The 25,119-nt window shown below is 43.4% G+C and overlaps 2 protein-coding genes across 3 annotated transcripts; one reads left to right on the top strand and one right to left on the bottom strand.

Annotated features, from left to right (window-relative positions):
• Positions 1-9,459: 9,459 nt before the first annotated feature.
• Positions 9,460-13,371, top strand: LOC124043659 (transmembrane protein 42-like). Its single transcript, XM_046362462.1, has 3 exons — positions 9,460-9,817; positions 10,479-10,625; positions 11,000-13,371. The coding sequence occupies exons 1-3, from the start codon at positions 9,638-9,640 to the stop codon at positions 11,129-11,131; spliced, it is 459 nt and encodes a 152-aa protein (XP_046218418.1). The 5' UTR covers positions 9,460-9,637; the 3' UTR covers positions 11,132-13,371.
• Positions 13,372-13,920: 549 nt separating this feature from the next.
• Positions 13,921-23,980, bottom strand: LOC124043657 (palmitoyltransferase ZDHHC3-like). Of its 2 annotated transcripts, none has more exons than XM_046362461.1 (7): positions 23,874-23,980; positions 19,874-20,208; positions 19,222-19,346; positions 18,265-18,361; positions 17,798-17,879; positions 17,242-17,372; positions 13,921-16,924 (listed from the first exon to the last, which is right to left on the bottom strand). In XM_046362461.1, exons 2-7 carry the CDS (start codon positions 20,177-20,179, stop codon positions 16,766-16,768), a joined length of 900 nt encoding a protein of 299 aa, XP_046218417.1. In that variant the 5' UTR covers positions 20,180-20,208; positions 23,874-23,980; the 3' UTR covers positions 13,921-16,765. The 2 variants fall into 2 exon arrangements, with proteins under 2 accessions (XP_046218417.1, XP_046218416.1); XM_046362460.1 differs by lacking the exon at positions 23,874-23,980 and adding an exon at positions 23,123-23,742.
• Positions 23,981-25,119: the final 1,139 nt, after the last annotated feature.

Here is a 25,119-nt window from a genome sequence, read left to right as displayed (position 1 = left end):
TAGGCTTCTCTAACTCTCTGAAAGGAATGTCATGTTTCCGAACCCATGCTTCGTCCATGAAACAACCCTCAGCCCCAGAGTCTATCAAGGCACTACATGTAGCACCCGAACCGGTCCAGCGTAGATGGACCGACAAAGTAGTACAGGATTTTGATGGAGAGACTTGAGTAGTTGCGCTCACCTGTAGCCCTCCGCTTACAGATGAGCTCTGGCTTTTACTGGACATGAATTAACAAAATGTCCAGCAACTCCGCAATAGAGGCACAGGCGGTTGGTGATCCTCCGTTCCCTCTCCTTAGTCGAGATGCGAATCCCTCCCAGCTGCATGGGCTCAGTCTCTGAGCCAGAGGAGGGAGATGGTTGCGATGCGGAGCAGGGAAACACCGTTGATGCGAGCTCTCTTCCACGAGCCCGGTGACGAAGATCTACCCGTCGTTCTATGCGGATGGCGAGAGCAATCAAAGAGTCCACATCTGAAGGAACCTCCCGGGAGAGAATCTCATCCTTAACCACTGCGTGGAGTCCCTCCAGAAAACGAGCGAGCAGCGCCGGCTCGTTCCACTCACTAGAGGCAGCAAGAGTGCGAAACTCAATAGAATAATCCGTTATGGACCGTTCACCTTGGCATAGGGAAGCCAGGGCCCTAGAAGCCTCCCTACCAAAAACTGAACGGTCAAAAACACGAATCATCTCCTCTTTAAAGTTCTGGAACTTGTTAGAGCAATCAGCCCTTGCCTCCCAGATAGCTGTGCCCCATTCTCGAGCCCGGCCAGTAAGGAGTGAAATGACGTAAGCAACCCGAGCTCTCTCTAGAGTATGTGTTGGGTTGGAGAGAGAACACAATCTCACACTGCGTGAGAAAGGAGCGGCACTCAGTGGGCTGCCCGGAGTAGCAAGGTGGGTTATTAACCCTAGGTTCTGGAGGCTCGGCAGGCCAGGAAGTAACAGGTGGCACGAGACGTAGACTCTGGAACTGTCCAGAGAGGTCGGAAACCTGAGCGGCCAGGTTCTCCACGGCATGGCGAGCAGCAGACAATTCCTGCTCGTGTCTGCCGAGCATGGCTCCTTGGATCTCGACGGCAGTGTAACGAGCGTCTGAAGTCGCTGGGTCCATTCCTTGGTCGGTTCCTTCTGTCATGCAGGTGAAAGAGGACCCAAAAGCGACTTGGCGAAAACAGAGTCTTTAATCCAGTAAAGTAAATACAATCAAAAAACACAACTTTCACTCGAAATGACGAGGACAAACTGGAGACTCGATCTTGAACAGCAGGTGAACAGCAGGTTGCCTCGGGAAGGCACTTGAACCAGACAGACTCAGACACCTGCTCACCACGCAGCATCTGAGGAAAACACGACACGACAGGGCGATACACAAACACAGCACGGTGAATTCTAGACAAGGAACCGACAGGGCAGAAACGGGAAACAAGGAGAGAAATAGGGACTCTAATCAGGGAAAAGGATCGGGAACAGGTGTGGGAAGGCTAAATGATGATTAGGGGAATAGGAACAGCTGGGAGCAGGAACGGAACGATAGAGAGAAGAGAGAGCGAGAGAGTGAGAGAGGGAGGGGGAGAGAGAGGGATAGAAAGAGGGAAAGAACCTAATAAGACCAGCAGAGGGAAACGAATAGAATGGGAAGCACAGGGACAAGACGTGATAATAAATGACAAAACATGACAGAGATAGCTCACATCTAGAGAAAATTAGAATACATGTAAAAAAAAAAATGTAGAGGGCATTTTCAACGGAATCTCTACTCATCTTAAGTCTGCCTCTTTTTCACCTTATCAAATTATCTCATCTTTTAAGATCGCCCCATTTAGATTGGAAATTAGACAGACAATTACATTGACTAGTCACTTTAACAATGCCTCTTTAATAATGTTTACATATCTTACATTACTCATCTCATATGTGTATACTGTATCTTATACCATCTATTGTATCTTGCCTATGCCGCTCGGTCATCACTCATCCATATATTTATATGTACATATTATTATTATTATTATTATTTATTTTTTCACCTTTATTTAACCAGGTAGGCCAGTTGAGAACAAGTTCTCATTTCCAACTGCGACCTGGCCAAGATAAAGCAAATCAGTGCGACAAAAATAATAACACAGAGTTACACATGGGATAAATAAACATACAGTCAATAACACAATAGAAAAATCTGTATACAGTGTGTGCAAATGAAGTAAGGAGTAGTGGTGAAGTAATTACAATTTAGCAATTTACACTGGAGTGATAGATGTGCAGATGAGGATGTGCAAGTAGAAATACTGGTGTGCAAAAGAGCAGAAAAACAAAAACAAATATGGGGATGAGGTAGGTAGTTGGTTGGATGGCCTATTTACAGATGGGCTGTGTACCGTTGTAGCGATCGGTAAGCTGCTCTGACAGCTAACGCTTAAAGTTAGTGAGGGAGATGTAAGTCTCCAAATTAATTCCAGTCATTGGCAGCAGAGAACTGGAAGGAAAGGCAGCCAAAGGAGGTATTGGCTTTGGGGATTTGTAAGTCGCTCTGGATAAGAGCGTCTGCTAAATGACTTAAATGTAAATGTAAATGGGATGACCAGTGAAATATACCTGCTGGAGCGCGTGCTACAGGTTGGTGTTACTATGGTGACCAGTGAGCTGAGATAAGATGGAGCTTTACCTAGAAAAGACTTATAGATGACCTGGAGCCATGGGTTTGGTGACGAATATGTAGCGAGGACCAGCCAATGAGAGCATACAGGTCGCAGTGGTGGGTAGTATATGAGGCTTTGGTGACAAAATGGATGGCACTGTGATAGACTGCATCCAATTTGCTGAGTAGAGTGTTGGAGGTTATTTTGTAAATGACATCGCCGAAAGTCAAGGATCGTAGGATAGTCAGTTTTACGATGGTATGTTTGGCAGCATGAGTGAAGGATGCTTTGCAGCGAAATAGGAAGCCAATTCTAGATTTAAATTTGGATTGGAGATGCTCAATGTGAGTCTGGAAGGAGAGTTTACAGTCTAGCCAGACACCGAAGTATTTATAGTTGTCCACATATTCTAAGTCAGAACCGTCCAGAGTAGTGATGCTAGTCGGGCTGGCGGGTGCGGGCAGCGATTGGTTGTAGAGCATGCATTTCATTTTATTAGCATTTAAGAGCAGTTGGAGGCCACGGAAGGAGTGTTGTATGGCGTTGAAGCTCGTTTGGAGGTTTGTTAACACAGTGTCCAAAGAAGGGCCAGATGTATACAGAATGGTGGCGTCTGCGTAGTGGTTGATCAAAGAATCACCCGCAGCAAGAGCGACATCATTGATATATACAGAGAAAAGAGTCGGCCTGAGAATTGAACCCTGTGAAACCCCCATAGAGACTGCCAGAGGTCCGGACAACAGGCCCTCTGATATGACACACTGAACTCTATCTGAGTAGTTAATGAACCAGACTAGGCAGTCATTAGAGAAACCAAGGCTGTTGAGTCTGCCGATAAGAATACAATGATTGACAGAGTCGAAGGTCTTGGCCAGGTCAATGACGACGGCTGCACAGTACTGTCTTTTATCAATGGTGGTTATGATATCGTTTAGGACCTTGAGCGTGGCTGAGGTGCACCCATGACCAGCTCGGAAACCAGATTGCATTGCGAAGAAGGTACGGTGGGATTCGAAATGGTCAGTGATCTGTTTGTTTACTTTGCTTTTAAAGACTTTAGAAAGGCAGGGCAGGATGAATATAGGTCTGTAACAGTTTGGGTCTAGAGTGTCTCCCCTTTCCAATCTTTAGGAATCTCAGACTATACGAAAGAGAGGTTGAACAGACTAGTAATAGGGGTTGCAACAATGGCAGTAGATAATTTTAGGAAGAGAGTGTCCAGATTGTCTAGCCCAGCTGATTTGAAGGGTTCCAGATTTTATAGCTCTTTCAGAACATCAGCTGTCTGGATTTAGGTGAAGGAGAAGCCCGGGGAGGTGGGAGGGGGTCTTGGGCCAGTTGCTGCGAGGGGTGCAGAGCTGTTGGGGTAGCCAGGTTGAAAGCATGGCCAGCGGTAGAGAAATGCTTATTGAAATTCTCTATTATCATGGATTTATCAGTGGTGACAGTGTTTCCTATTCTCAGAGCAGTGGGCAGCTGGGAGGGGGCACTCTTATTCTCCATGGACTTTACAGTGTCCCAAAACTTTTTGGAATTAGTGCTGCAGGATGCAAATTTCTGTTTGAAAAAGCTAGCCTTTGCTTTCCTATCTGACTGTGTGTATTGGTTCCTGACTTCCCTGAAAAGTTGCATTCCATTCTTTATTATTTATTACCTCCTTTATATTTGTGTGTATTAAGTAGTTGTTGTGGAATTGTTAGATTACTTGTTAGATATTACTGCACTGTCGGAACTAGAAGCACAAGCATTTCGCTACACTCGCATAACATCTGCTAACCATGTGTATGTGTCAAATAAAATTTGATTTGAAGGAAGCTACAATCTATCTGTAATATTAAAGCTGATCTACTCCCCTCTCCCAAAAATACAAAAATAAAAGATTGCCTCATTTATTATGTAATTTAAATTGGCCCCATATACTGAGGCAAAGGTTAAGGTCAAAGTTGTAGTTTACGAATGATCTTAGTCCCTTCACCTTGAAGTCAGTCTAGGTAGCCCGTCCTGTAAAGTTAGGATTGTAAATGGAAAACATGGCTGCCTTTTCAGCTAATGGATGTCGATAGGAAGCTCCATGACAGGTCCTCAGTTATGAGTGTTAGTTTGTTCTCTGTGGACTCTTATCTCCCAATGAACAAGAACAGGTTCCCAATTAGAGCTTCCTCTCGACACCTCAGTCAGTCCTAATCTGTGTCCAAAATGGCACCCTATAACCTATACACTGAGTGTACAAAACATTAGGAACACCTTCCTAATATTGAGTTAAACTCCCTTTTGCCCTCAGAACATGGACTCTACAAGTTGTCGAAAGCATTTCACAGGGATGCTGGCCCATGTTGACTCCAATGATTCCCACAGTTGTGTCAAATTGTCTGGATGTCCTTTGGGTGGTGGACCATTCTTGAGACACACGGAAAACTTTTGCAGTTCTTGACACGCTCAAACCGGTGCACCTGTCACCTACTACCATACCCTGTTCAAAGGCACTTCAATATTTTGTCTTGCCCATTCACCCTCTGAATGGCACACAATCCATGTCGCAATTGTCTCCAGGCTTAAAAATCCTTCTTTAACCTATCTCCTCCACCTTTATCTACACTGATTGAAGTGGATTTAGCAGGTGAGATCAACAAGGGATCATACCTTTCACCTGGATTCCACTGGTCATGGAAAGAGCAGGTGTTCCTAATGTTTTGTACACTCAGTGTATAGTCCACTACATTTGAACAGGGTCCATATATAGGGAATAAGGTGCCATTTGGTACACAGCCGTACACTCTCCACAAGCATGCACCTTCAAATGTGAAGATGACATTTAATTGGCCCCTTGATTTCAAATGTATAATTTTCTGAGGGTGGCGATGATGACCTGCTAATGACTGGCTGGTGAGACTTGTCTCTGTCAAGAGGCCCCAGTAAGTCATGATAATGGAGAATGAACGGTAGACAAATGGCCTAATGAGAGGAGAGCTTTGACGTGACTAGTTACGAATCACATAATGGTGAGATAATAGACATTACAGGTAAAATATGGAAATATTTGAGGTAAAACACCTGAAGTAATCAAACCACCATTAGTTTATAACCACATTTATTTGAGGTCATATTTTTAATGATACATGACTGATAATAACAACAGTCCATTTTATAATGGTTCCAGAAATATTTTCTGCGTGTTTTTCAGTTTATCCAAGCAGTCACTTCTGAAGTGCATCACATATTCTGGGTTTACATGCTTACTTACTTGCATACATTCGAGGAAAATGTCTGCATTCAAAACTCATTAACTGCTTGATTTCTGTAGACATGCTGTTGCTTGAAGAACATTAGAGACATCTACTGGCCAGAGGTAGGATCAGTTGAATAATGGGAATGGATGGATAAGGTTTGTTTCAGGTTGAGTCTTTAACCATTTGTGACCTTAGAATTATTAATGAAATAGGCACTGTGCAAAAATCCACACAAAAGTAAACTACTTGACACAGCTGAGAAAAACAGTGGCCCAGTGTTATTCTGATGGTACTTGGAACGCATTTATAGTATTGTTAGGTTCATGTTTGGGCTCCCAAGTGGAGCAGAGGTCAAAGGCACTGCATCTCAGTGCTTGAGGCGTCACTACAGTCCCATAGGGCGGCGCAAAATTGGCCTAGCGTTGGCCGGGTTTGGCCGGGGTAGGTCGTCATTGTAAATAAGAATTTGTTCTTATCTGACTTGTCTAGTTAAATAAAAAATGTAAAAATCAAAGTTTCAGATGGGGTATCTCATACAGTCTCAAGTCTGTAATACAGATACGATTCTTCTTTGATAATAGATAAGAAATGGAAGGAGCAGACACTTTATTCCCTTTCTGTCTGCACATAATGAGAATTTCAAGTCTTGTTCCAGTTCCATCTGTGACAGCTCCATCAATCTGAAGGGCAGAGATGTGGCTGAACTAAGTGGCGTCACTCTCCCCTCCACTTTATGAGTCCTAAACGGCACCCTATTCCTATGGGGTGCACTTATTTTGAACAGAGCCTATAAGGATCTGGTAAAAAGAAGTGCACTATATTAGGAATAGGGTGCCATTTGAGACGGAATCAGGTGGAGTTTTTAGGTAATGAACCTTTATGATCCATGTCATCAGTATGCTGAAGGGGACATTTATTCTGAGGGCCCCACTGTCTGGATCAGGATTGGGCTGTGTGAGTGAGTGAGTGAGTGAGTGAGTGAGTGAGTGAGTGAGTGAGTGAGTGAGTGAGTGAGTGAGTGAGTGAGTGAGTGAGTGAGTGAGTGAGTGAGTGAGTGAGTGAGTGAGTGAGTGAGTGCGTGCGTGCGTGCGTGCGTGCGTGCGTGCGTGCGTGCGTGCGTGCGTGCGTGCGTGCGCGTGAGTGAGTGAGTGAGTGAGTGAGTGAGTGAGTGAGTGAGTGAGTGAGTGAGTGCGTGCGTGCGTGCGTGCGTGCGTGCGTGCGTGCGTGCGTGCGTGCGTGCGTGCGTGCGTGCGTGCGTGCGTGAGTGAGTGAGTGAGTGAGTGAGTGAGTGAGTGAGTGAGTGAGTGAGTGAGTGAGTGAGTGAGTGAGTGAGTGAGTGAGTGAGTGAGTGAGTGAGTGAGTGAGTGAGTGAGTGCATGCGTGAGTGAGTGCGTGCGTGCATGCAATATAGGCTACTGGGCTGATTTACTGAGAGTAGCCCTGCCTTTCCCCACTCAAAGACATTACATTAGCATTGATCCTCCGCTCCACCCAACATTAAAATCGAGTAGATTAAGAAAGTAGTAGGCTGTAAGGCTAACCTGCCTATTGCCTAATGCAGGGGTGGGCAATTCCAGTCCTCGAGGGCAGTGGCGGTTCCAGCTAGTAGGGCTCCCTGAGCGAACTCCCCCCAACATTTAAAAAGATATAAATATACAAATATTTGTCACTCGAGCATCAATACATTTACCCATCCCCCAACACTGTCAACCAAGAGTCAAGACTAAACCAATTCACCTCGGTGGTGTAGCAGACTGGTTTTATATTATTCTTAACGATTTCGCACAAACCAGAAAAAAAATAAAAAACATGTCTGTGAAACTATATATTCACAGTATTATGAATTAATTGTTTATTCAGTAGCATTTTATAGTGTGACTGACTTTACTAATTGCATTAATATTGTACAAAGTTACAGGTGAACTATTTGATAGATTCCCCTGCTCCCACAACCTCAGGCTTCCAGTGGGGAGACCTGAGATCAACCTACCCCTGCTCCCCTCCCCATCTCGTACTTTTGAGTGGGAGACTTTCCCAGGCAGTGACCTGCCCAGCTCACAAACTAGAATCAGGGCGCCCACTCCAACAAGGTTAATTGACCCACAGTCCCACACGGTGACATGATATCATTGACGTGATGTACAAATGAGCGATAGAAAACCGCGCAAATGTCACCATTCTGATTTTTTTTGTGTGGGTGCCCCGTGCCACCCCTGGCAAGATGCCGCCCTGGGCGGGTGCCCATGTCACCTATACCTAAATCCGCCACTGCTCGACAGCCAGTGTGGTGTCACAGTTTTTCCCCAGCCCCAGCTAACACACCTGACTCCTATAATCAACTAATAATGATCTTCAGTTTAGAATGCAATTTGATCAATCAGGCTCTGGAGGACTGGAGTTGCCCACCCCTGGCCTAATGTATGATTATTTTTGTGATTAAAATAGAATGTCTGCCTTTTAATTTGATTTAATATTCTGAATATTAATCACACAAATTAAAGGTATATTAAACACCTCGGATGCTCAGCGTTCAACAATACAGTGCCTTCAAAGCTCATCAATAATCTAAGGACCCTGGGACTAAACACCTCCCTCTGCAACTGGATCCTGGACTTTCTGACGGGCCGCCCCCAGGTGGTAAGGGTAGGTAACAACACATCCGCAACGCTGATCCTCAACACAGGGGCCCTTCATGGGTGCGTGCTCAGTCCCCTCCTGTACTCCCTGTTCACTCATGACTGCACGGCCAGGGACGACTCCAACACCATCATTAAGTTTGCCGATGACACAACAGTGGCAGGCCTGATCACCGACAACGACGAAACAGTCTATAGGGAGGAGGTCAGAGACCTGGACGTGTGGTGCCAGGACAACAACCACCCCCTCATCATGATCAAGACAAAGGAGATGATTGTGGAAAAAGAGAACCGAGCACACCCCCATTCTCATCGACGGGGCTCTAGTGGAGCAGGTTGAGAGCTTCAAGTTCCTTGGTGTCCACATCACCAACAAATGAACATGGTCCAAGCACACCAAGACAGTCGTGAAGAGGGCACGACAAAATCTCTTCCCCCTCAAGAGACTGAAAAGATTTGGCACGGGTCCTCAGATCCTCAAAATGTTCTACAGCTGCACCACCGAGAGCATGGTTGCATCACTGCCTGGTATGGAAACTGCTCAGCCTCCGACCACAAGGCATTACAGAGGGTATTGCGAACGGCCCAGTACATCACTGGGGCCAAGCTTCCAGCCATCCAGGACCTCTATACCAGGTGGAATCAGAGGAAGGTCCTAAAAATTGTCAAAGACTCCAGCCACCCTTTTATTTCTTATTCTTATCCATATTTTTTTTTTAAAACTGCATTATTGGTTATGGGCTCGTAATTGAGCATTTCACTGTAAGGTGCATGTGACTAATACAATTTGATGTGATTTATATTAGGATTAATTTGGGGGCATTTGATGGATGAGACCTCACTCACAGACCGAAAGAGTCCTAAAAGAAATACATTCTTATCCAATATCAACAGAATTCCCAACCACGTGATGCCGCTGAATAAACTACTCATCCCACAATGCTACACAGCTGTGGAGTTATTTTGTCCAACCACGTCGTGCACCTACCCGCTGACAAAGTATTTTGATTGGTGTGGCTGCCTCGGGACGGTTGTTGGTAGGAAGTAGCCTACAGATTCTGCCTGCACTCTCACTCAGCTCAATACCGCTGTAGAAATGTGATGGATTAGAGAAATATGTGCCTCGGTTGTCAATATGTTGTTCCCCGGCGTTTTCTATGCGCTTCTGGCGGGGTTTCTCGGGGCTGTCGCATCTTCATCTGCAAAGCTGTCACTTGGAGCCGATTACCTAAAAGGTGTATGTGAAACGGGGCTACGAACATGGGGAGAGCAGCGGAAATTTAGACAACCTGACGAAACTACCGCTTGTGACTGGGTGAGGAATCGCCGCCGTTTAAATGCCTGAATTATTAACGTGATGGGATTTGGGTGGCTTCTGAATAATGTAGATGTCAATTTGTTAGCAAAGCAATTCGTCCGCGAGTAGGGAAGTTTGGGTTTTCCAGTGATGAGTTTAGGGGTCCAGATTCCAGCTCTTGCGCTCAGCATCTCTCTCTGCTGGACAGGCGCGTGCTGTGTGTCAAAGCTCGTGTCGTACACGCGTGATTGAACGACATACCTAGTGCAGTATTACGTCATATATGTTTGTGTTAAAGGAAGATATTTTCATATGTGTACTCAATCATTTTATTTATTGCGGCCAAATGCGAGTCTGGTTTAACATATGGGCAATTTTCCATTCAATGTCAATATCGTATTGTTAATTGGGCTGCTTGAAATGACCTTCATGACGTTGGGTACGTGGTGACATGATTTTAAGGTTGATTTATTAGCCATATTATTTATTTGTATAGCCGTTAGGTAAATGCAAGTGGGGGAAGAAAATATATATATATATATATATATATATATATATATATCAAGACAAATAACTAAAATAGGCCCCAAATCCATGGAATGCAGCTCAACTATTTGACGTGACTATAGTCCAAAACAACGTTGTTTTCATTCATGTTGTTTGTGTGTGTTTGCTTCAGCTACACATCCCACTGAGGCTGATTTGTGGGGGGCTGCTCTTCGCCTGTAATGCTGTGATGTGGACGTTCCTCGCTAAGGCGCTCCGGTACTCTTCCTCCTCCACCCGAACCACTGTGACCACTACCGCTTCCAACTTCGTATCTTCCGTAAGTACATGTTTCCCTGTGGAAAAGACACTTAGTAAACACTTGTAAATAATGTATAGGCCTAATAGCCTACAAGTGTATGGTTTGAATTAATAAGCGTAACACAGATTTCCCTTTTTAAGTGTTGTCAGAGAAGTGTAATGTATGAAAAGTGTAATGTATGAAAAGTGTAATGTATGAAAAGTGTAATGTATGAAAAGTGTAATGTATGAAAAGTGTAATGTATGAAAAGTGTAATGTATGAAAAGTGTAATGTATGAAAAGTGTAATGTATGAAAAGTGTAATGTATGAAAAGTGTAATGTATGAAAAGTGTAATGTATGAAAAGTGTAATATATGGTGCACTAAATTAAAATGCCTGTATTGTGCCACAGGCCTTTTTGGGGCAGCTTATCTTTGGGGAGACCCAGATTGCGTTGTGGTGGGTGGGAATCTCCCTCACGTTCTCTGGCCTCCTGGTGCTTCAGAGGGCGGCCCCCAACGACCGAGCCAGGAAGGACGAATGACAACCTGTCGCAAAGGCACAACTCATTAAGTGATCTAGAAAGAAACCAGCAATGCAACCTATAGCCTACTATCTGTGACAAACTATGGCATTTCTCGGGTGAACGGCAGCCATGGCAACTTTGGAAGGGAAAGCACTGTCAAAACATACCATGTAAGGAACAGAGAGTGATTTATCGTTTGAAACACTTTGGAAGGGAAAGCACTGTGAAAACATACCATGTAAGGAACACAGTGATTTATCGTTTGAAACACTTTGGAAGGGAAAGCACTGTCAAAACATACCATGTAAGGAACACAGAGTGATTTATCGTTTGAAACACTTCGACATCCTCGGCCATGTGTGCTTGCCATCGATTCTTCACCATGCTTACCACGCTCCGCTTCAGATCACAAAAGCTTTCATTTTGCTCACCTGTCCTAAGATGACCCGAGCTGTAGACTTCCACACCAACATTGCGTCATCGCATGCTCAAGGTGATGCGTGAACCCGAAGTGATAAGTCTCACAAATGCTGCTTACTGCTAGACATGCGCAAAATACAGCAAACGCATAGATATTCTCATCACTTACTACAGTATCACGCATGACGTGTGTCATGTTTATAGCCAAATATATTGAGGGCTTGACCCTCACACATGTTTTGTGGATTCTGAGGTTTGGCCTTGCCTGCCTTTTTTATAGCAAATGTCTAAAAGAAAGTTCCTAACAAGGTCTAAACCCAAGTAAGTCGAACCAAAGTACACAAATCTTTTGATCCTGCCTGGTATCCACTGTAACCACAGCAAGGCTCTGTCAATGCAATGTGAAGTCAAACTGCTAAAGTGGCCCGAAAAAATAGTGACCTTCTCAGCTGCCTGTAAAGTAATCCGGTTTAGTTCACTCCAAAATCAAAATAGGGAAGACATTTTCAAACCTCAAAAGTGGTCTAATGTTGAGATGAGACCAACTCCAATGAATGGAAAGTATAGGCACCGTCTAACTTAATTTTGAGAGGTTGCCTGTCTTTCCAATTCATTTGGAGTTGAGGTACAGAGCTGGATCTACACAGTAGACCGCCTGGACTTCTTGACATTAGCCCACGTCTGACCTCAACTTAAATGTTGGAGTGAACTATCGCTTATTTCCTTTGGCAGAAGGGACTTAATTCTGACTTAATAGGATGTCCAAACAACAGTTACTCCAATATGTCCTTTTAATTGAGTGCCACCAGCTTTTGTGTTTCAGCTGTAGACCCGTGTCACATATAATGTCCATCCTAGTTTTCCATTGCAATTAAACCCAGTTTGATGTTATCCTCGGGGTAAGGGAACCGTCCCGTAGCACAGTCCCTCCCTCTGCATCTTCCAAGACTTCCAAAAGGTCAAACGTTGCTGTGGGGTTTTCGAACCAAACTACAGAAAGTGGTGTTCTATAACTAGCATGTTTGTACTCCAACAGTGTACTTCCCTGACATTCCTTAACACTGTGATGCGCTGTTGTGGAAATGGGCTTTGTGCGTAATACCGACAACAAACGTTACTGTAGACAGGAGTTTGACTTTACAACTTTACTATACGATCAAACTTTGCTGTTTTTTTTTACACATCAAATGCATGCAACAACTAATAGTAGCTACCTGTATTCTGACTGTATCTATTAGACGATGATGATGTGTCTGTATAAATGTAGAACGCACACTATGAAATCGATTCTCCTTCCAGTTGCAGTACATTACAGACTGCAGGTTGTGTGTGTAATGTAATCTACTTCCCTGGCAATGTGACGATCTATGCTATTGAATCAGGACGGGAGAAATTGGTGCCGAACATTTCTCCTGTGTTCTCAAGTCAGATAAACATTTACCTGTGACGCCACCGTCACCGAAGGCAAGAGGAATCAAATGCATTAGAATAGTGGTTACATGAAACTCCTTGTTCGCCAGCCCCTGAATGGGTCACATTTGTTTGAACGAGTATACTGTAGATATGGATATTATAAACTGTAGAGATTAGTTTGGGAGGTGCATATGACTGACCTGATAAACTCTGTGTTCCTGATTAGTGCAGCACGGGGGCTCTACAGGAGGAATAAAGAAAGGGAATGTATTATAAATAAAAATGTATTAAGAATCCTTGAAATGGTTACTTGGACAAGCCACCTCTCCATCCTTTGAATATGTTGCTCTTAGGAAATTGTGTATGATAAGTGAGGAAGTCTCAGAAAATGGCTGTTAGCCAATCGAATTAGATTGCACATACTGCTGCTGTGTCTGTGTGTGACAAACTGTCATAATTTCTTGGACAACAGATGCAGAAAGAAACAGGTGTTTGGGCAGACCTAAATCTTTTTTTATTTATAAACCATATCTAGTCTAAAAACCTATTTTAAGCTAACATTTGTAAGTGTCAATATTTTCAATTTGACGGTGCACAATGTTGAATAAACCTCATCTAGGAAAGTGAACTTATGTTGATCTAAAATTAAACAACCATCAATGGAAAGAGATCCATATCCAGGCAGCATTTAAGATTACAGTCCAGTAAACTTCTCAGATTAGCTAATAAATTGACTCTGACAAAGGCCAGTGTGCTATTAGCCTACCAAGTAAAGCATACAATAAATTGAAACTGTACAGAGAAAAGACATGAAAACATAAAAGGTAATGCAGAATGCAACACTTACACTCCCGATTCCACAGATACAGTATAGTGTCTACCTGGATACAGTCTTAAAGGGGATAGTTCACTCAAACTCACTAAAAAACATTGAGTGAACAATCCCTTTAAGACAAATTAATGTTGACAGAGGACCATTTTTGAAAAAACAATACATTTATTGTAAATTTCCATATGAAAGTAACTTAAACTTTTGCATTCAGATAAACATTTCAAAGAGATGCACATTGGGAATCATCTATTTACAGCAAGTGTGTGTGTTAAGTGTAATGAGAGAATACCAGTCCCTTTGTCATAACAGAATAGGATAGATTTGACAACTTCCCAGCATATCCTGTGTTAATGAGTAGGATGCGGTCTTCTGATCTGATTGATAGTAATTAAAAAGGTAGCCTGAGCAAATTGACATTGCCACAAGCAGCACCACAGATATTGAGATGAGTGAGATGCAAAACTTCACTCTCACACAGTACCTGTGCATGGGGTCGCAGCAGTATGGAGTTTAGCCTCGCTCTTCCAACGAGCTTAGTTGCAGAAATTGACCCACTATGCGGTTTACTTTGCATCTGTGTCATATGGCGGAGTCCACCTTTAATGAAAGGGGCTAGGGTAACATGAGCTTTAAACCAGCCTCTTCCTAAGGAACCTCGTATACCCTTATTACACCCGTCTCTCCTCAAAGAGACTCTGGCACAGACGGACATGAATCAGATTCAAGAACTTCCCACTCCAGTACACAGATCTACAAATTATTAATACATGCCTGTGAGGCATACTGATATTGTACATGATCAGCTGATAATTAGTTGGAAAGGCAAACTGGAATGAGCTGAAAAAGCACATTTTAAATGATAAAATAAATCAGTCTGGTTGGAGAAGCATTCATTCTGATAAGATAGTTAACTTTTAAAAACCACAGTATTTGATAGTCACTACATAGAGATAATAAGGGTTCATCAGTTCAAGCAGGAGATGGCAGTATTGAGATGTAGGTAGTTTAGAGTGTACCACTTTAAAATAAAAAATGGGCATCAAATCCAAAAGAGACAGTAGTAGATTTGATTGAAGCATCTTTAAAAAGTCACCCATTCGGTAAAAAAGAAACTACTTAGAAAAGGTGACTATCACAATACAAGTCACTAAAAGTAGCATTTACATTCAATCTTAATTGATTCTTTAGAATATAGCACAAATCTACAAACGTGGTCCATACACACTTCAAATGGCATCCATGCCTTGCCAATGCACTCTGTATTCTACATTTAATTAGCAAACAATTTAGTTTGATGAACACAACCATTGTTCATACAGTGAGGGTCGTAAAACCAGAGAACATGTCAGCAAATATATTCCACATAAATTAAGCTGTGTCTCAAATGGCACTCTATTCTCTACACAGTACATTACTTTTGACTACAGCCCTGTGGGCCTGGTCAAACGTAGTGCACTCTATTGGGAACAGAGTGCCATTTGGGACACAAGGCATAGCCGTTCTATTTGTCACCAACAGCCCATGTTCTTTCTACAGTAAGGCTCGTGAACACAATTGATTGTGTTATCATTTTCTCTTGATTGTTTGCAATCGATGCCTAATTGCCCCGAGGCAATCTACTTCGACTGCTATGTATCTAGGAGACCGGTCTGTGTCTAAGTTTGAATTAGTTAGCATTGTACACAATGGTGACTTTAAAAAAAAAAAAAAGGACTAGGCAGTATGGTCTTTCAGTCTTCAATGCACATGTTCCACTGGCCTAAATTGCATCACCAATGTTTGCTCCACAAAGCTTAACTGTGCCAGATTCATAAACAGAATGTCAAGCCGATAACCTGTTTTTTCGACATGACATTTACAAATTCCATTCAGTGAACACAGGGAATTACACTTAGAAGCATGCTTCTGTTAAAAAAAAAAGTTGAAAATAATATGTACATTTCATTGACCAGTTTAGTTATTGGGTGACCAATTGAAAAATCTCAGAGGGCATCGTGATCATTTTTCTATAGAAACAGTTGTCACATACACCAACCAGTAAGACATCATGCCACACAGTGGAACAACAGAACCATCCACGGCCACCAGCCGGTTTCACAGTTGGACTTTCAATCCATTGTTGTTCCCAATCTCATCTTCAGCCTGTCCTTTTGGAGGGGACCCGTCCTGCACATAGACATGACTGATAGCCAGTGACAGGAAGCAAATACCCTATTCAACTTAAACTTGAGATTACAAAAATCTTCTTTACCCAATTTCAATTGTCTTATACGGCAAAGAATCTGCAGCTTGCAGGAAAAGATTTGGCTGTTCTAAACCGCAAACGTAATGCCTTATAGGCCGTTCGTACTCCAACAGTGTGGCGCTGGCACCAAAAGCTATAGCTTACACCATTTAGGCTACATTATGGAAAGGCAGAGGTACTGCTACATTGGAAGACAAAATCTGCCTTTCGGAACTGATTGGCTTTTCAGCGCACGAAAACCATATGAATTCAGCTCATGCGTTTGCTTCGTTTAAGCCTAGTCCTTAAACAGGAAATGACAAAATACAGGAAATACTTTGGTTTAAGAGCATTTCCATTTCCGTTTCTATCCCAAAGGCAAAGCCCAGTTTTTAGCCAGCTCAGATACAGGCTCTGGCCAGGTTACATCAGTAAGTGCTTTCTTCAATGGTAAAACGTGAGAAAAGCAGAGGGGCATTTTACAGTTCATGGTTTTGTAGGGCTTGGCAGTGATCGTAAACAGAAGGGAAATATATATTACTTCATACAGATATCCAAATGTGTGGCAGGTATTCAAAACAAGCAGAAAAAAATATTTTTTTCACAAAGAAGAAAAATGACCAAAAACAGAAAAGAGAAAGGGTCATAAGAGTTCATGCTCAGTGAAGCCAGGCGGTGGGAAGACTATCGCCCCGTACGCGTCATCAGTCCGCACCCTGAAAGACAAGCTGGTAGCACGGGTGCTGGAGCATGGCTTCCCATCTCAGACAACGTACTGGTAATAGTCTGCCTTCCCGTGGTCAGGTGTTGCAAAGGGACTTAGCCAGGCTATAGAGAACGGATGGCCAAATACCACCCTCATGTTCATCCACCTTGTCCTTTTAGCCCATCTCCTCTCCTCCTTTTTCAACTGCTCTATGCCCTGTAGATAAGATCCAAAAACATGCAAAACGTCAGCAACATAATCCTGACTATTTACCGTATACTTCTTCGGGACAGTTCTCTTAAGACCCTCAAATAAAGCTACAGGCAATATGAATCTAAGCACTAAGCAGCAGGGTTGGGGTCAATTCCATTTAAACTCAGGAAGTAAACTGAAATTCTAATTCCAGTTTACTTCCTGAATTGAAATTGACCCCCAACCCTTGCTAAACAGCGACCGTTAAGAAGGTAGAGAGGAGCACTGAGTGAGGGAGTGAATGGGAGCAAAGGGATGCTGGTGGTGTTCAGTTCACTTACTGTCTCATCGGCACAGATGGAATGGACCTGGGACCCAAACATCACTGAGGTAAAAATGAGGAAGAGGAGTCCCTCAAAGCAGAGGAGGATGAGGAGGATGACGGTCGCTGGAGGAGAGAATGTACTGCACTCTTGGGAGGGCCGAGGGAAGGAGGGAGGAGAAGGGAGAGAAAGGTTTAAACTGGAGGGCACTGATGGTCTGGAAGGAGGACAGGTGCACTGGATTCCCTCTCATCAGGTAAGTATTATCTTAGGACTCAGAGGACAGGAAAGGTGAGCCAAAAGTTGAAATCTTGTATCAGGTAAATTGACCAATTAAGTCATGCTCTAACAAAGTGAGCCAATCAAAGGATGTGAAAGGAGAACAATCTGGGTACTGGAGAGGAAGACAACATGACACTTGAAGAAATGGAAATAAATAGTTACAAATGGAAACCACAACACCAAATCCATTAAATGTGTTTCTCTGTTGCAGACTTGCCACACAAAGTTAAAAACAGTATGGTGGATTTGGCATAGCATGCTAATACATAGCGAAAAACAGCATGGTACTCACTCGTCCAGTCTGACTCAAAGCAGAAGATAAAATGAAAGGCAACCATGACCAGGGCATGGAGTGATATCAGTGCAATGTACATCTGAAGGGAGACAAAGAATATCGTAGTAGCATTACATTATTTAACCGTGTCGTACTCTTATTTTGAAAATGCAACTCTTATTTTGTCAAGATTTTGAATAATGTGATGTATTGGTGAATGTGAGGGAAAGTTGACAGGTTTTGTAGGAGGAGATGGATAGTTGAATTAGTCAGCGTTAGCTAAGAGGTTTGAATGCTTGGACACCAGCTACATCTCATGTGAGGGAGTGAACAACGGTGCGGAGTGAATGTATGTTTTGAGTAATATGAGCATGTCGGAGTCGCTCGAGGCTACATCTCATGTGAGGGAGTGAACAACGGTGTGAAGTGAATGTATGTTTTGAGGAATAGGAGCATGTCGGAGTCGCTCGAGGCTACACACTCACTGTGAAAAGCACAAAGAATTTCTGGTTCTTCTCTCCTACGCAGTTGTTTACCCATGGGCAATGGTGGTCCATCTTCTTGATACAGCGTTTGCACACACTGCGAGGAGCACGCACACGAGGAGATGACATGAAAGCAGGGTATAGCCACATACAGAAGAGGCCTGGAAATATGGTCCAAACCGTGACCTACACACGCTGCTCCTTCTGGGTGCATGAAGACCAGCCAGAATGCATAGTTAATTATCAGTCAACTCAAAACACACACCAACGCAGCAGAGAGAGAGAGGGGAGAGACCCACACCACCCCTAGTTGCACGGTACACACTGTCTGCATCCCAAATGGCACTCTATTCCCTATATAGTGCTCTACTGTTGACCAGAGCCCTATATAGGGAATAGGGTTCCATTTGGGACAAACACCATGTATACATTGGAGGTGAGAGACGGGAATAACCTCTAAGCTGGACTGTACTCTCCATCACACAAGGGAGTCAGGGGACGTATATTGTCAGTCTGCTACCCTCAGATATCTCAACTAGGCTCTGAGACATCATCAATCGATCAATCATCTGCCCTATGGAGCTGCAAAGGCTGCAATATGCTTAAATAGAGGTGCTTGGATACCATGGCATTCTCCGAAGGTGGAAAAAGTGTATAGTATAAATATCATGATACCATCCTGTACGTCACATCAATTGACATTTATTTTGATCAAATATAAATACCAAGTGTTGCTTCTTTTTCCTAATTCAACTTTGTTTTTTAGCCAGTTCCGTCCCTTGAAACTAGGTTCAAAGCACTTCAAAGTCCGGGGAACTCCTTCTTAGCCATCTAGTAAGTACCAGTGGGTATAGGTAATGCAGCAGGACTGAGGCTGAACAACATTGGTGGGAAAGAACATTTGAAGAAAACAAGTGGAATTAGGACTGGGCTCTCTAGACCAGTCCTGTACAGAACCTGCAGTGGTGAGCTCTGTCGGGCTTGATACTGCAACACTTGGGACATTTGTAGACCACCTGACCGGGCTTGAGCTGCAGGCTCTCTATAAACTCCTTGGTCGCGTTCCCTTTAGGCACCGCACCCTGGGAGAGAGGCACGGGTTAGGACAGGGGCATTCAATCATACCTGAAAACCAATACACAGTTTCGAAGTTCTCTACAAGCAGGTTCTCTTGGGAAGACAACTTATTTCAAGATTGAAAGCTCAACATTTGACAGTTTTCGCCTGAGTCCCCACTCAATAACATCTCCTTTCTCCTGAAGTGTGCACTCGTTCACTACTGCCCACAAATCTAAAAGCATTGGATTGGTGGAGGCATGGGCTAGTGGGAATGTCCAAGAAGAAAAAGAAACGCACACCTATTAAGACGTGGTGCTGGCTAACGGAGTAGAAACTCTAGGAGCTCAGATGCAAAAATGTTATTACCAACGTTTCGACAGCCAAGCTGTCTTCATCAGGGTAGTGGGAATGTCCACCATATGATTTTTAATTCCAGTAATTTCCTTTTAAATCAGTGAAGGGACGTGAACAAGTGCACACTTTTGTGGGAAGGAGAGACAATTGGAAGAAAGCTACAGAATCACTGACAGACAGAGACAGCCAGACTAACCGGGTCTGTGCACATGGCCCGGGCGTGCGAGGCCAGGGCGAGGAAGGCGAGGACACTGAACAGTGCACCGTTGATTAGACTATAGAGCAGGTTCTTGGCAGGCAGCAGCACGACGAAGAGCACCACGAACTCGGCATAGAACACCAGGCACCAGGTGATGACGCCGCATACGATGCCGCAGCAGTCGCTGATGAACCACATGGTGTCGGAATGGGGGAGGGTTGGGGGAGGGGCGCAGTGCTCGGGCTGCAGGTAGCCGGCTTGCCTCTCGATGTCCCTGCAACGGTTTGCTGGGCTCTTCCTCATTCTAGAGCGGCCGCAGCTCTCGCCGCATGCTGCGGGGAGAGAAGGGTTTGGGATGGTTAGGGATAGTCTACAAATACAGGTGTGTCAATGAAGTGATGTCTGACGTGCCAATGTTGCATCGCATTTCCTGTGTCGTTGGTATGAGCTGTCGTTGTATTGTAAATATATAGAGGGGGAAGTGAAAAACTACAGGTGTATAGAGAAGAGAGAAGGAAGTGAGGCGTCAATGTTTCATTTTCTGTGCAGACAGTATTGTTGGAATGTGGTCTCTTTTCTGTTATGTTTGAACGTGGTGTTGTGGACTGTAAAAAAAAATGTAAAAAAATTAAAAGGCTAGACACCTAGATAATGTGCCGTCTTTTAATATAAACTTATCTGAACCGTGGCGACGTATCAGCTTTGACATGCAAATCAATAGTCTGTGCAAACAGACGATAACTGACAAAGGGAGTGAGGGAAGAGACGGCGGGGGAGAGTTTATGAAGTCTGTTTAAATATTCTGAAGTCTTTAATTCAATTACCCTGGTCAAAATGTCCCTGGGGTCAGTTTTGGCCCACATTCACTAGAAACAGGAAGTCAGGGTAATAAAAATAGCCTATATGTCCAAACTTATTAAGAAACAGCCTTACAAGTTAAAAACAGCTGAGTATTCCTAAAATAAACACCACTGCCTTTCAAATGTATTAAAATCAATCAAATGTGTTTTACAAACAGCATTTTGTCAAAAAGTGCTCATACAGATACCAGCATAAAACCCTAAAGTGCAAGCAATGCAGATGTAGAAGGACAGTGGCTTTCATCCATCCACATGGCCAATTCACTGGTATTTTCTGTGTAATCTCACTTTTATGATTAGCCATACTAGCTTAATTGAGTATTAGCCAAATCGGCTTACGGGTAACCCTGATGCAACTGACATATTCCTGCCAAAACCGTTTTTATATCAAGTTTGTAAAAGCCCACTATTCGGGCATCCCTAACAGCGTTGTCTGCGTTAGGGGAGCTTTTATCCGGGGTAGGCAGTCATTGTAAAATACGAATTTGTTAACCTTTATTAGTCAGTTAAATCAACATTTTAAAAAACAATGAGGTACCAATGACATTAGTGTTGGGTGATGTCCAAAAGTTGTTGACATACAATTTATAAACTGGGTGGTTCGAGCCCTGAATGCTGATTGGCTGACAGCCGTGGTATATCAGACCGTATGACATAACATTTATTTTTTACAGCTCTAATTATTAGCAATGAGGTACCTCAGGGTTTGTGGTATATACTGTGTTGTGTCGTGCCTAAGAACAGCCCTTAGCCGTGGTATAGTGGCCATAAACCACACCTCATCGGGCATATTGCATCAGAACAACCCGTAGGTGAATCAATGTTGAGAGATGACGGAGGGTGTCACTCCCATAAAGTGAACAAACTGTTCATTGAAACCCAATAAGTCAGGAACTTCACAGAAAAGTTGTACTATAAACATCTCTGGCCGCTGCATAAATCCAGTGACAATCTGTTACCAAGGACGATGCTACATAATGAATTGACTTCTAGCTGCTTCGGGATTTGTACACAAGCAAAAGCACTTTCAAGAAAAACACTGAGGCAAGCATCGATTAGCTATTATCTGCTAAAACACAGCTCTTTTGTGGTTGACTAGAAGTGGGAGTGTATAAACTCCACCACTGAACGACATGCTGCTGTTATCCTGAAGAAACTGATTGACTATAGTATCGTCTTTGTCTTACAGCAGAAACTCCTTTCACAAAAAAACTGACATTCTATTTTGCCATTCAAGACAGCAGTAATTGACAACAGTCACCCATTTAGCCCAAGTCTCTGAATTCAAGCGAGACTCCAGTATCAATAAACATAATGTCTAATAGATAAGACACTAAACAACTTCAATGGACCAATTAACCATTATGGAAGATTGGATTGTGAGCACTACACTGTATGAGCTCTATACAGCTGAATGTTTAATAAATGATTTATGGGGCTGCAGGACGCCCTGCTGCTTGGATGCCTCCAACAGTAATTAATACAACTGAGGAATGATGGCAGACACAGAGGAAGAGAGCACAGGATAATGGGAGTGAAAGCTGGGAGTTGAGGAGGGATGTGGCTCAATAGGATGAAATAGCAGTTCATTAACAGGCTGGTGTGATTTACGTTAATAAGCCGCTACTGGCAGCCCCCTTGACTTACATAAGCATGTCTAGGGTCTTATCTAATAGTCTAGATTTAACGTAGTAAGCCTTTGTTATTGTCGATCACAATGATCAGTCGTGCCCTTAGTTTAATTGTTAAAATGTTGTATTTCGATTAACAATAAACAGCTAATTGTTTTATCAAGAACCTTGTATAAAGTTTTTCAGTATGGAAATCCCAAAGCAGATAAGTACCGTTACTCTGGCGCACGAGAAATCCGAAATAATTTCTGCAGTTGAAGAGATGCAATCCTCGGCAAAAGGCCGGCAGATGGCGATATTGATCTGGTACTGACGGTATTGCAACCATATCTATTCATTTGGAGATTTTTCTAACAAAAAAAATCCACTGACAGTAATAGCAAAATGACCAAATTGGAATAAAAATGGTAAATTAACCCGTCAAGTCACAATCACCGTTATTGAGCTAGAATTGCAAAGTAACATGGATTCATTAGCTAGCTATACTCATGAAAATCCTCTCGATTCTGTCAGATTCAGAATCTAATGCTAGCTAGCTAGGTAGTAGGCAGACACTAGGCTACTTTACTGTATGTGGGAGACACCAGGGGATTGGGGGGGAGGCACTGTGTAGTCTAGTGCATGTGTGTGTAGTTAGGTCCAAGGATTAGCGTTGTTTCACATATTTGGTGGCTTGATTTAGCTAGTAATAAGCTTGCTCATTTAGTTAGCTAGCGAGGTAACGTTTAGAAACAACCATGATCATTTCAACTCACCCCTTTCGTGGTCGAGGAAAGAATTTTCAGAGAACAGTCCTCTTTTTGATTGTCTGGCACGCTAACGTTAGCTAGGGTACACCATTCACAACAGCAAGTCGTAGTTGATTGTAGATAGTTAGGTAACTAGTTATCCTTGCGAGCGTGGGGTTAGTTGGCAGTACACCCCCTTGATGTGTCTCACGATTCACACTTAACGTGTCGAGTCCATCGTTAAACTACAAAACCATTTGATTTCGATGTTCCGGGTATTCATGTGGAAATTTCACGTATTCACGTGCAGACCTCCTGGTTGGGTGGGTGCCCTTTTCCCTCATTACTTAATCTAGAAAGATCTTTGGCAAGCAAGGAACAAACGGAGGAAAAAACAGGAAGTGCCCTGCCTTCCGTGCACAAGATTTATATGAGCTCTCTGGCGTTCCAAACACCTGAGGTTGCCCCTTAGTTAACAGTATATTTGTTGCCTCTGCTAGGAACATATATCTCTACCAATCTACTTAAAACCGACCTAGGATATCAGTGTAACTAATAGTTTAAAGGCCGACAGGTGGCAATATAAATGAGTCGTTTCATTTTACCGTCCAAAGCAAACGCATGCAGCTGTCTATATAGTGTATACATATCCCCCAGTGGAGCAGTTCGTACATCAAACATTCTCCAATCAGGATGGAAATGCATTGATTTCCTCCTTAACTCGATTTAATTGCAAGAAGGAATAAGGAATGTAAAAAAACGTGGAAAATATACATACTTTCTTTATGAAATACTTTTTCACCACCATGCTAGTGGCTAATGCTACTTCCTGATGATCTGCCCTGTATTCAGCCAGGGGCAAACAACAGACTACTGCAACCTGATTGGCTGAATGCAATACACAACATCTAGGGGTGTATTCATTATAGAAACGTTTACTGTTTAATAGCCAAACGGAAGCAGACAAAACTGGGAGGGACCTACCTGAATTTGTCCAATAGAAACTCTCGTTTGCGTTTTCCATTTGGAGAACCTTTTGCAACAGAATCAGCTTAATGATTGCACACCAGGACTAGCATTCCTAGGCATTAGGCACTCTAGCACGGTTGTGGAAAGTGGTGTTTTACAAAGAAAGTACGCATATTTCCCCCGCTTTCTCGCCATTAAATCGAGTTGAGGAATACATGTTTTATGTATGAACCAGTCCATGGGGGATAGGAGTGTATAGCTGGCTGCATGTATTCCATTTGGACGGTAAGATGAAACTACTCAATATCGCCACCTGCCGGTCTTTGGGCTCTGTAGCTAAGTCAATTTAAACTCCAACTGCACGATAAAGTAGTCCTAGTAAATATATTTTCCTCGGCTTTGAGAAATAGCTATTACTGTTTTGTTCATCAAAATATGTCCAAATTAAACATAGCAGTAGTCGAAGAAAACGTGTGTCCCACGTGTTCTCGCACACCCCGAGAGCTTCTGGTCAGCGGGGTGGTGGCATCGGGATCCTTATCTCTCCCAAGTGGTCATTCTCTCTTTCTCCCCTTACCCATCTGTCTATCGCCTCCGTTGAATTTCATGCTGTCACAGTTACCAGCCCTTTCAAGCTTAACATCCTTATCATTTATCGCCCTCCAGGTCCCCTCGGAGAGTTCATCAATGAGCTTGATGCCTTGATAAGCTCCTTTCCTGAGGACGGCTCACCTCTCACAGTTCTGGGCGACTTTAACCTCTCCACGTCTACCTTTGACTCATTCCTCTCTGCCTCCTTCTTTCCACTCCTCTCCTCTTTTGACCTCACCCTCTCACCTTCCCCCCCTACTCACAAGGCAGGCAATACGCTCGACCTCATCTTTACTAGATGCTGTTTTTCCACTATCCTCATTGCAACTCCCCTCCAAGTCTCCGACCACTACCTTGTATCCTTTTCCCTCTCGCTCTCATCCAACACTTCCCACACTGCCCCTACTCGGATGGTATCGCACCGTCCCAACCTTCGCTCTCTCTCCCCCGCTACTCTCTCCTCT

Source organism: Oncorhynchus gorbuscha, linkage group LG09 (assembly GCF_021184085.1).
Source record: "Oncorhynchus gorbuscha isolate QuinsamMale2020 ecotype Even-year linkage group LG09, OgorEven_v1.0, whole genome shotgun sequence".
Taxonomy (NCBI): Eukaryota; Metazoa; Chordata; class Actinopteri; order Salmoniformes; family Salmonidae; genus Oncorhynchus; species Oncorhynchus gorbuscha.
The sequence above is the reverse complement of the archived record's forward strand: the minus strand, read 5'-3'. Positions and strand labels throughout refer to the sequence as shown.